At 38.2% G+C, this 14214-nt stretch overlaps 1 protein-coding gene across 1 annotated transcript; it reads left to right on the forward strand.

The window, feature by feature from the left end:
• Nucleotides 1-6866: 6866 nt before the first annotated feature.
• LOC146157428 (ras-like GTP-binding protein rhoA) lies at nt 6867-13916 on the forward strand. The gene is made up of 4 exons (XM_083386480.1): nt 6867-7068; nt 8581-8668; nt 9833-10227; nt 11937-13916. Exons 1-4 carry the CDS (start codon nt 6946-6948, stop codon nt 12114-12116), a joined length of 786 nt encoding a protein of 261 aa, XP_083242606.1. The 5' UTR covers nt 6867-6945; the 3' UTR covers nt 12117-13916.
• The last annotated feature ends 298 nt before the right edge of the window (nt 13917-14214 follow it).

Genomic DNA, 14214 nt, shown 5'->3' on the forward strand with positions numbered 1-14214 from the left:
TTAATTATTTCGACCAGCTGCATATTTCCCCTAATGAAGCCAAAATACGTTTATTAAAATTGTATTGACGTAAATGTAGGTCGGACACTCGGGCGTAAGTATCAACTAAATTTTGATCGAAAACTAAACGACACTTTATTAAATCACTTTATTTTTGGTTTTCAGTTTAAGTATTTTATTTTTTGGTTTCCAGTTTAAGTTAGGCAAGTTAAAACGAGTATTAATCCATACAGTTATCTGTCCCACGAATGTCATTGTTTAAAATTATCCACTGTGAAATAACTTAAGCCATTGTTTTCAAATGACTTAACTTGACTTTAGTCTTCTGACCAAAATGACTTGACTTGACTTTAGTCTTCTGACCAAAATGACTTGACTTGACTTTAGTCTTCTGACCAAAATGACTTGACTTGACTTAAGTCTTCTGACCAAAATGACTTGACTTAAGTCTTCTGACCAAAATGACTTGATTTGACTTAAGTCTTCTGACCAAAATGACTTGACTTGACTTTAGTCTTCTGACCAAAATGACTTGACTTGACTTTAGTCTTCTGACCAAAATGACTTGACTTGACTTTAGTCTTCTGACCAAAATGACTTGATTTGACTTAAGTCTTCTGACCAAAATGACTTGACTTGACTTTAGTCTCCTGACCAAAATGACTTGACTTGACTTGACTTTAGTCTTCTGACCAAAATGACTTGACTTGACTTAAGTGTTTTGGACTAATGACTTGACTTGTAGCCTACTTGAGCCATGGTTTCAAATAACTTGGAATTAAATTAAGTGTTTTTTATTAAAATTTACAAGTTTTGCACATTAAACAATTTTATTGTTGTATATTGCGTAATTGTGCTATATTTTTAGTTTAATTGTTGCTCATAAAATCGGACGAGTTTACCAATTTTAATTAACGCTAAACTTGTATATTAATGATATGACTTGAGAGTGACTTGCTCTCAAAATGACTTGACTGGACTTGACTTGGGCCACCGATGACTTGGACTGGGACTTGACTTGTTATATTTACAAAAGACTAAAGGTATTGTTTTTCAAATAACTTAACTTGAGTACTTTCAAAATGACTTGTTTACAACAATGTATTATCTGTTGTGCCTTTATGAAATAATTTGTTAATCCCCAGCTTAATTAACAGCATTGCAAATATGCAGGCAAGAACCCGTTAAAATTGATTTTTGTTAAGGGCTAAGCAATCGATCTCAGTGAACCACTTAGGTTTAGCTACAAAACAACATTGAGTCAACGCCCATGAAAAGCGCGAACTTTTTGGGGCTATAAGGACATCTAGCGGTAAAAGTAATTTCCTTGAGAGGAACGTTTCATTCATAAAACACGTTTTGCAACACATTGCCTTCTACAGAAATTGATGCTGTTTAGTCGTTCAATTTTATTCACAGGAAACACAATTAGGACAGGTAAATTAAAAAACTATTTCCACTTTTGCTCGCAACATCTTCACAAGATATATTTAAACTTCTAAAAGTTGTCGTCTAATATATAGACAAGGATTTAATTAGTGCACAATAAATGAAAAATATAGAGGAGATTTGTAAAATTCGTGGTTTGAACAAGGATACGGCTACCGAAATATTTTGCGGCCAAACAGAAAAAAGATTCATGTACAACGCAATAGAATACGCGTTTTACTGTTTTAATTGAAACACACTTGGTCTGTATGAGTCACGGCACGACTTTAACGCTGACGTAAAAATTATGAAACACAGCGTTGCTCTGTCGCTAACTATTGAATTGCTTTGCAACTATTCCTATAAAAAAAAGAAGCAATGAATCGACGCTTGTGGTGCCAAATAGCTTTTTTGTCCGTTTTCACGAAAATTAAGTGTTATGGATATTTGGTTGAGTGTAAAACAGCAAAAAAAAGATGCAACCTGAATTCAAAGGGAGTTTAATTTCATTTGTAGTGCCTCTGTCAATCTCAAGACTTTATCACTTCTACCCTTCCTAGTTCGAACGACCAAGGAGCCCTTTTGCACGGCATGATTCGATGCAAGGCATGATTGTCGTGACCAGCGTTGTACGGTGTACCCACGCAGGTTATAGCCCCAAAACAGGATGTATAGGACTGTGTATAACCAGTATGCCACTTCGGCCTTATCAGGAAACGCAATACTTGCAACTCGGTGCTTTTTTGCCTCCTATATATGTGTTTTGCCAGCATTGCTAAGCTGAACGTTGGCAGCGAAATTGGAAATCTCTGGGGAGTTACTGAGGTATCGTTTCTGCTGTTTTGAAGTCGACTGGCGCGGTTTTTAGACAGTTCCCAGATGTATTCGTTTTATAAAGCGGATGTGCTTTGTGGCGTATTCGTTTGATATGCTTCGCAAGGAAACGGAATTCGACCGTACTTTTGCCATTTTAAACAGTGAAACTGCAGGAAAGATGCGTGAAAAAGTGAAAATAAGTGAAAAGGTAGATGCTTGATGGGTGAAAAGTAAAGAAGGCAGTGGCAGAGCGCATCCAACTATGTTAGATAAAAATTTTAAATTGAATATGAGTTCTTGCATACTTCTTAAACAAGATGATGTCGATCGACCTTGTTAGCTTTGCAACTCATTGTCAAGTTAGCCTACAATATATTTGTAAGACCAGATATTTTACTCGTAATTTTTCATTTTCGTTCGTATTGCAGGGCAGAAAAAATCAACAGTTGTATCAGTTCATTTAACTGAATTGCATAGCGAAGTATACCAAGCGCCTGTTGCTTTAAAAAATGTTAATCCACAATTCCCGAGAAATTGCAATTCCTGCACGTCATCGCAATGACGCAGTAAAATAATTCGGAGAAACGATGCCACATTTTAGTGTTGTCATGCCGATTCCTAAAGCAGAACTGTCGGTTGCAGCGATTGGCCACAATGTTTGAGTTACAATAAAGAACTATCGATATTGTGTTGACTTTCGTTATACACTTAGTTCATTGACGTAATAAATTAAACGTTCGTTAAAATTGGTAAACTCGTCCAATTGTGAGCAATATCTAAACACAACAAAAACGCAATAACAGCTAGAAAACTGTTTTACGTGATAAAATAGAGATAAATAACCCAATTTAAAGCTAGTTGACATAATGACTTAAGTCCAAGTCGAGTAATTTTGGTCAAAATGCTTAAGTCAAGACAAAAAACAGTGACTTACGTGCACTTAAGTCAATTTATTGACGTAAGCCTATATAACACTGTGCTGTATAGTTTGAAATTTGCCGGAAGAACAATTTTACAATTGATTTCGTTATACACGATGCTTTTAATATGCTTGGCAAGGCAAATCAATTAAGTGCCAATATGAGCGGCGCCAGAGTAAATTGGCTATGGTATGGACTGCGGGGCTAAGCAGTATATAAGGAAATGACGCGGGCGTCTTAAATAGCCACTGTGCGCGCGCGGAGTAATAATATTTGCGTAACAATTTTGGCTGCCTCGCTTTGTTTTCCGCACACTTTGCTTCGGTTCTGTGTTCTAAACAAATAGTCTTGTGATTTGTGAAGCCAGCAGTGCAATAATACCGGGTCAGAAAACTGTTGGCCATAAGAGCCATTGTTAGAAACTCAAAAATGGATTAGAAACTCAAAGATGGAATATTTGTCTATGTAAAACAAGATTTATGCAATACATCTAAAAAAAAAGTGCCCTTTTCATAAAAAATGATATATTGCTTTCACAACGTTAAATATTATAAATTAGAAAATTCAAGTAACTTTTACTAGTCCACAGGGCCGACAGGAGTAGGGCTTGAGCTACGGAAAAATGCAAAAAAATTCGAAAAATGACATGGTTGACATTTGTTAAAACATTTTTGGTACCATTTTAAGCCAATCTAGAGGGCGTGGCCGCAAAAATTTTTCCGGGGGAGTACATCCTGACCCCAAATATTTCGGCTCGCTACGCTTGCCTGCGATCTATGCTGCCCTTACCAAAAAAGTCGCCCCCCTTGCCTTGAAATCGCTCCGGCGTCCCTGAATATACCGACCTTAAAATTTTGGTGTGTGCTTGTCCAAAATCTAAATTCTGACATTTTCCAATGTCAGCAGAGCGCGTTAATAACAAAAAACTTTAGGAAAATGTAGTTTACTTAGTTGAGTGAAAAGATGCACGCCACAAGTTTACAGCCAATTTACGATTGATGGGGACAACTTTAACTGGTGCCTGTCGTATGACGCAATCGCTTTCCAGTTTATGACGTAACAAGACGTGCTGTTGAATAGGCAATGTTGATATCAGGGTGTTCTGAACTGTTTTGAATGGCTTCCTCGAAATGGCGTCTTAGGCCATGTGCGTTGTAACAAGTGTTTTACAACGGCAAGTTGTACTTAGATTCGGCCTGCCAAAGTATCTGTGCGTCAGAGTTTTTACATACGCGCATAATGGACTTACTTCTCTTGTGGATTTTAGACTTGTGTAGTGGCCAAACTGCAGAAACTAGTAGAGTCCTTAGTTTCATCTTATGTTAGCAGAAAAGGCAGGGGTTCTTCGGAATGTAGCTTGATAATGAATTGCAAAGCCAAAAAGGTTGAGTAGATCAACCTCATCTTGATTAAGGCGTTTCGCTACAAGCACATTAACTGAAGATGGTACAAGCTCGTGTCGAAACGTCTTACTTAAGATGATGTCGTAATCTTAGTCAAAATCAATTAGACTTGTTCATAGTCTCGTAAGTAGTGTTACAAGAATTTATAACTGGTTTACCGGTATTGGCATACCCCGTTAATTGCTGTAATTCGCGTTTGTAACACGAGGCAACTGGTGGGACGCTTGATCGAATTCTAAAGGCCAAAAACGTCAAGCTTATTCCGAGTAATTCGACCGTAACTGACTTTAACTTCACACCAACACGCTGTTTATGTCAGATGTTCTTTTGGACACCCAGGAAGTGTAGGAAATTATGAAAAGAGTTGGAGGCAGCTAGGCACATCTTAGTTTGCTAACAATCTTCGGCATCTTGGATAGCATTTTTGAGTTTCATTCTTAATAAAAGTAAACTTTGTTAAAAGGGTAACTTTCTTGTCTGTTTAGTGCAAATCTTCCAATTGGGGAACTTTTGCCGAAGTGTAGCCATGGAGTTGTTTACCCGTATAAAAGTTGTCCAGTGCGGAATTCAGAAACACGGCATACGTCAATATAGAGACTCGTTCGCGACAATATTGACATACCGTTCGGTTTGAAGTCAAGAACCGTGTTACAAAAGCTGCAAGACTTCCCATCTACACCGTCCCCATCTACACCTCGCACAAAACAGTTGGCTTATATTTGAGGGAACTTATTAGCAAGTAACTTGGTAGCAAGGTATAAGAATAAAGTTTCAGATTTAGTGTCAGTACATCTGACTGCATCGTGTTTTAAGTTGATGTTGACTATTAATGTTGTCCTGCGTACATTTTGTTTATTGATTGTTTCGTTGGTTGGAGCGAGAGTTACCTACACGAACCTCGAGGATGAAGTGGTTGTTACGTCACAACAAGGGGTTTGTTCTTGCACTTACTGTCCAGTTTTGAGTAAACTCAAACAGATCATACTTGTTTGAACTTGTTAGCTTTTCAGCAATGTTTAGCCGGAAAAAAAGGCCTTTAACAAAGTTAAAGCGTAGACCTGAATCAACTGTTTTGGTTTAGGAGTGGTCATAAAACGTCACAAAATATTTATCGGTGCCATAAAACGCACAACGCTTTCGGGTTTTCAAAAAATGAGCTAATACATGTCAAAAACTTGACTGAGTTTCGCGCCAAGCTCGAAACCTTTATTTGTTTAAGTAATATTAAAATAGGCGAAAAGTAGTTTAGGGGTGATGGACATTTGTCACTTGAACTGTAGTATGCCCATGACCACCAACCGGGCGTACACGTGCTTTAATAGTAGCCTAAAATTTCGTGTAATATGCGGAAACGTGAAACTCGAACGCATGCATCATTGCGTTTTTCGACCGTCTTTTTCTGGGAAAGTGAGCTGTCGTGTTTACCAAATACCGAAACCCCAAAAAACATCGCCAATCAGCAGCCAAACCTAGACCAGCAGCAGCAGGCGAATTTCATTGCGTCTCCATGAACTTTTAGCACCTCGGTAACAATCATTCAATCACGTGCGGCGACATGCAGCGTGGCGCAATTTCGGAATTACTGTAATCAAGAAGGCGACGGTTTTGAAATCGCTTCATGGTGCAAGGTTTTGTGGTTTCAACAGTATGTGCATTATGCAAGTGTACAGTATTTTCCCTCTGCCTAGCCTTTTTCAAGTTTGTTTTCAATGAGGAAATTTCCGGACAGAGAGCTTGTATATTAAAGCTGAGTTTGTGAAGGTAGATTCTCGATTAATTTGCCTTTAGTTTTTTAATGACAGCATTATAGTTTGTTGTTAAACCTTTGAATGGATTAGGCTGAGTTCAGTCCGATAGTTATTGTAGTTTAATTAAATGACTGATATTTATAAAGTTATTTTAAACGATAGGTTGTTAGCTGTAAATTATTTTTAAAAAAATACCAAAAAACCCGAAAAAAAAATCAAAAAACCTGACATTTTCTACTTATATGTTACAACTCTGTGTATAGACTAACTGTACTTTAAGAAATGGCTATAGAAAGTTTAAGCCATATGTTGGGGTTATATGTTCACAGCGGAAAACTGTATACTTACTTAGCCTGCTTATTTATAGGCGTATTTGTCTAAATTATTAATTTGGAAATTCAGGCGGCACTGTTTAACGACAATTTGTGTTTAAGTCTTGACAATTTTCGAAAAACCTGACAAACTGATGTGTTAATCCTACTTACTTTTGTAACATACTCCGTTGCTGCACTGACTTACTTTTTCCATCACTTGTGTTCCAGGCCTTAGGATACACACTGATTTTATCAAAACCGAAACAGGCAAAAACAAATGAGTTAAGATTGCCGTACACAGTGGCTGCTAAAGGCGATGGATGTCAACTTCGACAAGCTTTCTCCGGGAGGTAATAGGATCAAGTGCGTCGTGGTGGGCGATGGAGGTTGTGGGAAAACGTCGCTGCTCACCATGTACACCGAGGGCGAATTTCCTGAGGTAATTTCTTCCCCCGTTGAATAGTTAATAGCCCCGATTGGGGCGCTGGTCTACTAGAATACTATACCACAGCGTTGAAACATTTATTAAATCAACTCACAATATTTGGGCTTGGGCAGGAGTTCTTAAACTGAGGTCCATAGACCCCTTGGGAGTCCGTGAACTAGTTTTAGGGGGTCCATGAAACAGTGAACCCCATTGAAATATTAGTGTAAATTTAAGAAGTAATATATTTATCAAATAAAAAAAAATAAAAACGGTTTTGCACTGAATGCATTAAGACTCCATTTTACTTTAACATTCACATTTTTGGACCGAAATCAGCAGATTTATGAAGTTTGTATTGTGGCGTTAATTTATGACATCATTTTTGGAATTTTTGCTTACCGTGGTCCACGCGAGACAAAAAAAAGTTAGGGGTCCGCGCGGTAAAAAAAGTTTAAGAACCCCTGGGCTAGGGTGTCGGTTAGTCTAGTGTATGGTTGAGGGTGCTGGGTTAAGCATTATTATTTAATAATATTGCTTAACAAACCCAAACGCTAACCCGCACACTGACTGAAATAATGTTCGTTGATTCTAGACCAGCGCCGCGATTGGTTGCTGACGCTTTATGTAAGCTGGCGCTGCACATATTTTGGCGTTTTTTTTTAAAGTTATGCAAAAACTAATTACAAAGCGTTAATTGTCATTTCAACAAATATTAAGCCGTTTAGATTTTAGTGCCAGACTTTATTAAACTGGAATTGTGTCAAAACCAGCGAATTCGAATCTAATTTCGTCCGCTCCTAAAAGTAGAACTGTATAGTATAAAATGACGTTACTGCTGAGGAAATGATTTGTGTGATACGACGACTGTGATAATTCATAATAATGTATTATGAGTTCTTAAATTTGTGTTTATAATAATTATTGTTTCGCCTGCAACCTATATCCCAAGCGTTTTCCAAGTGTCCTAAATAAAATCATGTTTTAACTGATGCTATACCGACTGTAAGGCATAAAACCTGATGAATCGGATGGTAATTATACTGAAGAGTTATTGGTTTTAATCCTAGCAAACAATTATTTTCAGGCCAGGAAATAAATACTTAAATAAATACAATGGTTAATTCCCGGCGATAAGATAGAAGAGCGAAAGTGGCCTGGACTCCAGCCATACAACCGAAATTAGAACAACATCAGCATAAAACAAAGTTCGGAATAAGACCAAAATAGGACTAATACCTAATAGTCGCAGTACCGTTTAAATCGGAATAATTTCCTAACGGCGCCGCTCAAACTAGGGCGTCTCAATGTCGACACAAAAACGGCCGATGGCACACATACCCCTCGATCGACTATTACTGCGTATTTGGCTTTTTATGTCGTTAGTCGAAATACTATGGTTTATAGATTTTTCCGATTTAGGTGTTGTTTTTCAGGTCTTATTGTCTGTTCCCGACCTATTGTGATCCTACGTGTATCAAAAAGTAGCAAAAACTCCCGTTTACTTTGCCTATTTGTTCCACGCAGTTGTACACACCGACCGTGTTTGAAAACTACACAAGAGAAATTGAAGTTGGGAAAACGAAAGCGATTCTAATGCTTTGGGATACCGCTGGTAGGTTGCTGTCAGTACTTGTATTACACAAGTAAAAGTACGAAGTCTGGCCACTTAAATTTCAAATTGCCTGTGAAATTGTTGTAAAAATACAAACCCTATAATTGGCGTGAAATTTGGGTTGTATACGATTTAAAAAGTGGGAGCAATATAGAAAACACCTAAAGGCCTATCGTTGTTTATGTTTGTGACGATTTCCTAGTTTTTAGTTTTATTTTCTATTATTAAGTTTTTCGGTTTTTGAAACATAACCATGAAATTTATCTATTTAAATAAAATCTTGTAATTGTACACCTGGAACTGTAAATTTCATTAGGTCGCATTTGTACATTAGTCGTTCAGTCAATTCCGAGACAAACGTTTAGGCTCAGTCATTTGGCCAACCGACAATTAACCGCAAACCAATAAAACTCTAAGGGATTTCGAATATATTTGATGTTCCATTCTAATGCGGGTGCGGCCTAAACAGCCAATATGACTGCTGTATAATCGTCTGGTAGATTCCGTATAAAATTTACGCACCAAATGGTGTATGTTATAATACAAAGGTCCAGTTTTTGTCGAATTAAACGAAATTTACATAATAAACGTTTTGTATGGGACATGTGTTCGGCCGCGAGCAAGAATGATGTGTGTTTGGGACGATAAATAAAATGTATTGTATATATATAATTTAAATGTTTTGCTCAAACTTGAAAACTATAAACGTTGTTCCCAATATCTCTGTTTGTCTTTCGAATACACCACTTTATTACTTTGCGCTTCGGTGTGTAATACTGAATAAACATTTATTGCAAAAGTTTGCACCCTTTCTATTTCGGCAATAATACTGTTTCATCCCCTTGCAACGTATAACCGTTATTCCCTAATATACATAAATTTTCTCAATATTTGTTTTCTTCGACGTTGAACGAGAAGATTTGTCAATTTTTTTAGAGCCAACAATTTTTTTTCCAAGCTCGTAGTAGAATCTGATAAGTGCACCGAAAGCCATCGAGAATTTTTCGATTAATGATGCAAGCAAGGCAGGCTAGAAAAACAACTTGCCTGCAGTGAGGTTCGAACTCACGACCTCCGATCAAATAAGGGATAAGAGTAAGACTGATATAATTAACTTTTAAAACAAGCGCTTTTTATCAACACAACAACCCTTACACACCACAGGCCAGGAAGACTACGATCGCCTCCGGCCGCTCTCCTACGACAAAGCTGACGTCATTATCATGTGCTATGACGTCACGAGCAGCGCTAGCTTCGAAAACATCGAGGTGCGATGGACGCCCGAGGTCCGGCATTTCTGCCCGGGCGTACCGAGGGTCCTAGTGGCCTGCAAGACCGACCTGCGACCCCTGAACTCTGAGCCCGAGAATGACGTGGACATCAGCAGGTGGCAGTCGCAAGGAACCGAGTTGACGAGTGCCGGCGAGTACGAGTCGAACGGGTTGACTCGCCAGTCGAGTAGCGGCAATAACGGAGTTGGCGAGATGGCAAACGGGAACGCGCGAGCTACAAGCATTTCTGCGCCTGATACCGGAAAAGACATCATATCAACTGAAATGGTCAGTTTAGAGCGATACGGAAATATACATTATGATACAGGACTATACATTATGCGCATGAGTCTGTGTTAAAGTCCTTATGAAGTTTTATTAGGCACATAGACTAAACGTATGCTGGCAGCAACAGCATATTTATTAATTAGACACCATTTCAACTGATATGGTCAGTTAAGGGCAATACGGGACCGTACATTATGCGCATATGTCTGTGTAATAGCCCTTATGAAGTTTTATCAGACACCAACAAAAAAAAACACATTTGTTACTAATAGAAACGTTTACCGGCCTTTCTTTAAGAAGGTCTAGGTGCATAGGTTACTTGGTTAACTGCAAAGAGCCACATCTTTCTCCCACTTATACACACACCTTTTTTAGATTAGTTTTTCAAAAAAGTTGCACGAATGAATCCCGTAATTAATCCCGTAACGGTAGCATACATTTACATTATGCGTCTGTGTTATAACTAATAGCCCTTATGAAGTTTTATTAGGCATAAAAAAGCACATACTATGCCTGGTAGCAACAACCTGACGTTGTTTTTCTTATGCGGAAAGCGCCAAACTTGGCACACCATTGTCAGAACCAATAAATACCAGAATTTATTATCAGTATTAAAAAAACACATTTATTCCTAATTTAATCGTTCACAGTATACCTTGGAGAAGGTCTACTGGAATTAGGCTTTGTTTCAGGTAAAAGTTTCAACACTGGCTATAGGCAAATAAAAACTACCAATTTAGCCTCGTATTCCAGCGTACCACCTCGTTTTAGAAAGTCAATTTTGTTCAAACTTATTGATGGAAAAAACACACACAAAATATATTGACAACGTTCATGCTAACACCCCCATGAATGAGGGTTGTTTATTGCAACAAAAAAAATAAATTGCGACAGCTGTAATAATACGCTTGTGTCAATTGTTTAAACCCCAAACAGTTTTGTAGCGTACCACCTGAAAACTCCCGCCTACCATGGAAGTGAAAAAAAGCCTAGCTAATGAAGAAAAAAAGCCTAGCTAATGAACCTAATTAAACAAAGGTGTAAGATTTTTTGTATCAAGGCACAGCACATTTTTAAATGTTTCCACACAACGTTTTGCTTGCTCATTGAGCACCATTAAGCCATGCACACTTGTTTGGCCGGCCACCAAGCAATGTAGGAGGTGGTCTATGGTTTGGTCATCCCCACAAATACGGGTAGTGTCGGGGTTATCTGTATAGTCCCAGTTATACATATTAGTTTGGAGCGGCCAACACCAATTAGTAGTCTATTCAGGGTTTTCCTTTCCTGTTATTACTATTAGAGCTGGTAAACTCAGTCACGAAATAATCAGCATTGTACACGTATACCACGGACATTTAGCTATCTTTAGTTAGGTTTGTGTGAATGTAGGACGTTGTTCCGACATATGACCAAATGCGTGGGGATGGTCCTTCCACACGTTCTTACCCCTTCCCATATAACTAACTCCGGACTTCCGAAGGCTAAATCCAAAAAATTACAGTTATTTTGTTAATTTGATAGGTTTGGATAATTAACAGCATAGTAATGACTTTCTTTCGTTTCAGTTCGTATTTTTTGCCCGAAAAATCGGGAAATGTTATCGAAAAGAAATACAAAGTATACCGGAGATCTCTACCTGGGACAAAGCAAACAGCTGTTTAATAACTTAATCTAAAATGACTTGAAAATCTTTATCGATTTTGCAGGGCACCGCCATGGCCAAATCGATTCAGGCTAGTTCCTTTATCGAGTGCTCGGCGAAAAGCGACCTAAACGTGCAGAACGTCTTCATGGTAGCAAGCGAGCACGTCCTTCAGCCAAGCAGCAAATGCAAAAGCAAGCAGGCGACGAGGGGCGGCGACTGCTGCGGTTGCCTTGTTCTTTGACACGTTTTTGGTGGTAAACCGCATTTGGCCGCGTTTCCCGAAAGGGTAAGGCGTGGGCCCTTGCTCACTATTCTTAGTCCAGCAAAAAATGGCTGGTCGATGTAGGCTGTTTTCGCAATACGGACCCGTTTAAAAGTTGGCTCTTTTGAACCACATTGGATTTAACAGTCCTTTTAAACTGCAGTTGGTTTAATACTCCAAGCTGCTTTACAAACTGAATACACAGCTTGATTTTAGGAAAAAATCCAGCTGGATTGTTTGGGCAATAGTAGCCTAGACAGCAGGATTTCCTCGGCAAAAATACAGCTGGATTTTTAGGCAAAAATACATCAATGTAATATGATTACATGTAGTGGTGTAATTCATCACAAAAATGTCAACAGGTTTATGGGAAGAATACGCCTAATGGGTGGCTAGGAATCCACTTACTGTAGGATTGCTTTCAAATCAAGCTAGTGTTAACTTCAACTATACACAAATCCTAACACACAAAAATCCAATGATTTTTTCACATTTTTTTGTTTCAAGTGAGACATTACGTCAGCAACGTTATTTAAGCAGTTGTGCGGCAACACGGAAACACCAGCACCATTGCTTAGTGTTCGCCTTGGGCGACTCAAGGTTTAAACTCCCACATTACGCCTCTGTATGAAACACAAACAAAGCAGCAACAATGCCCGCTATCTCGGGTGCTAACCTGGCCTTTGCTTGGCATTTCCGAGCCCTGAAGGCTGACCCTTATTGTGCTATACGTTTGCCAATGGTCATGCACTTACCAGCAGCAATGCTTCTTTACTATAAACGCGATTTCAGCTCTTTATTTTATTTTTCGAACTCGCGCGTCTGCGGTTTAATTCGCTTATTTTAGCGTAGCCCTGTTTTCTTCTTTTAGCCTTGTTTTTTTTTTAATTTTGGAGTGAAAATGAGTATTTGGTTTTAGGTTAAACGCACTCAAACGGTACTCAAGTATGCAGGGCAATGTCGCCCTCGATGTGTATCGTTAAACATGTTGCATATTCATATCTATAAACGTATCTTGAAATAGTGTGAATAATTTATAAATCGCCTTATATCGTTCCCAGATGAATGTTACTCTTAAATGTCTAGATTGACTTTCAAAACCCGCTGCAAAACATAAACCTTATATACCCCGTTAGTATGCCTTAAGCTTTAGGTGTAAAAGCTGCTTTGTTTTTAAGACGTAATAAGAATATCAAAGCCCATACAGAAGTATCGTTTTAAACGTTTCAAATAACTTTATACATTTTCAACATCAATGATATTGTGTATGGGCTTTGATATTCTTATTACGTCTTACTACAACCTCCAACCATTATGCTCCAATGCTTTGTTTTTTATTTAATTACACATAGCAGCACTGTGTTTACATACTTTGGACTTCCATTCTCCTCTAAGTATGTCCAGTTGCCAAGTAGCACTATCCATTAAAGAACTTCCTTTAAAAGTTCATCCCTGAAAACTGAAATCCCTTGCGGTATATGTTTGCGGATTTGCGCCCAAAAATGTGGCACTTTTTTCAAAATTATTATTTTTTAACAAAAGTAGCAAAGTAGACTGGCTGCTTATGATTTGTTTTCACGATCGAGGGTATTTAGTTAAAATGTCAATGAGCCAGAGAAAATGACGAAATTTCGTTCATTTCATCTAAGTTTGACGCCCAGATAAAAAAAGTCATTTTATTTTATTAAAATCTAGTCTTCCAACAGTATCTTGAAAACCAATTTTCGCACGCAGACGCAAACTATAAATACATGAAATGCATTTTAAGTGCTTGGACGATGTATTTTGGTATTCCATGTCAGTTTTTTGTCGCTTTGTAGACTCCATAAGCTCCAGCCGCCAGCATGCACAAGGCAACGGCCGCAAAAAGCACGACGATAAGAACCTGAGAAAAAAACAGGTGTTACGATTTTGTTCACGATGTTTACTGTTATTCAGTTATCACACTGCCTAAACAGGTACGCGATTTGAGCCCGATTTAGGGTAGCAAAACTTAAAACATTAGGAGCATTTTGAAATACTTTTAAGTAAATCAATATCGCATTCGTTCACTTTCATAAATGCATGATTAAGGCCG

The sequence above is a fragment of the Ascidiella aspersa genome, chromosome 4 (assembly GCF_963924565.1).
Source record: "Ascidiella aspersa chromosome 4, kaAscAspe10.2, whole genome shotgun sequence".
Classification (NCBI taxonomy): Eukaryota; Metazoa; Chordata; class Ascidiacea; order Phlebobranchia; family Ascidiidae; genus Ascidiella; species Ascidiella aspersa.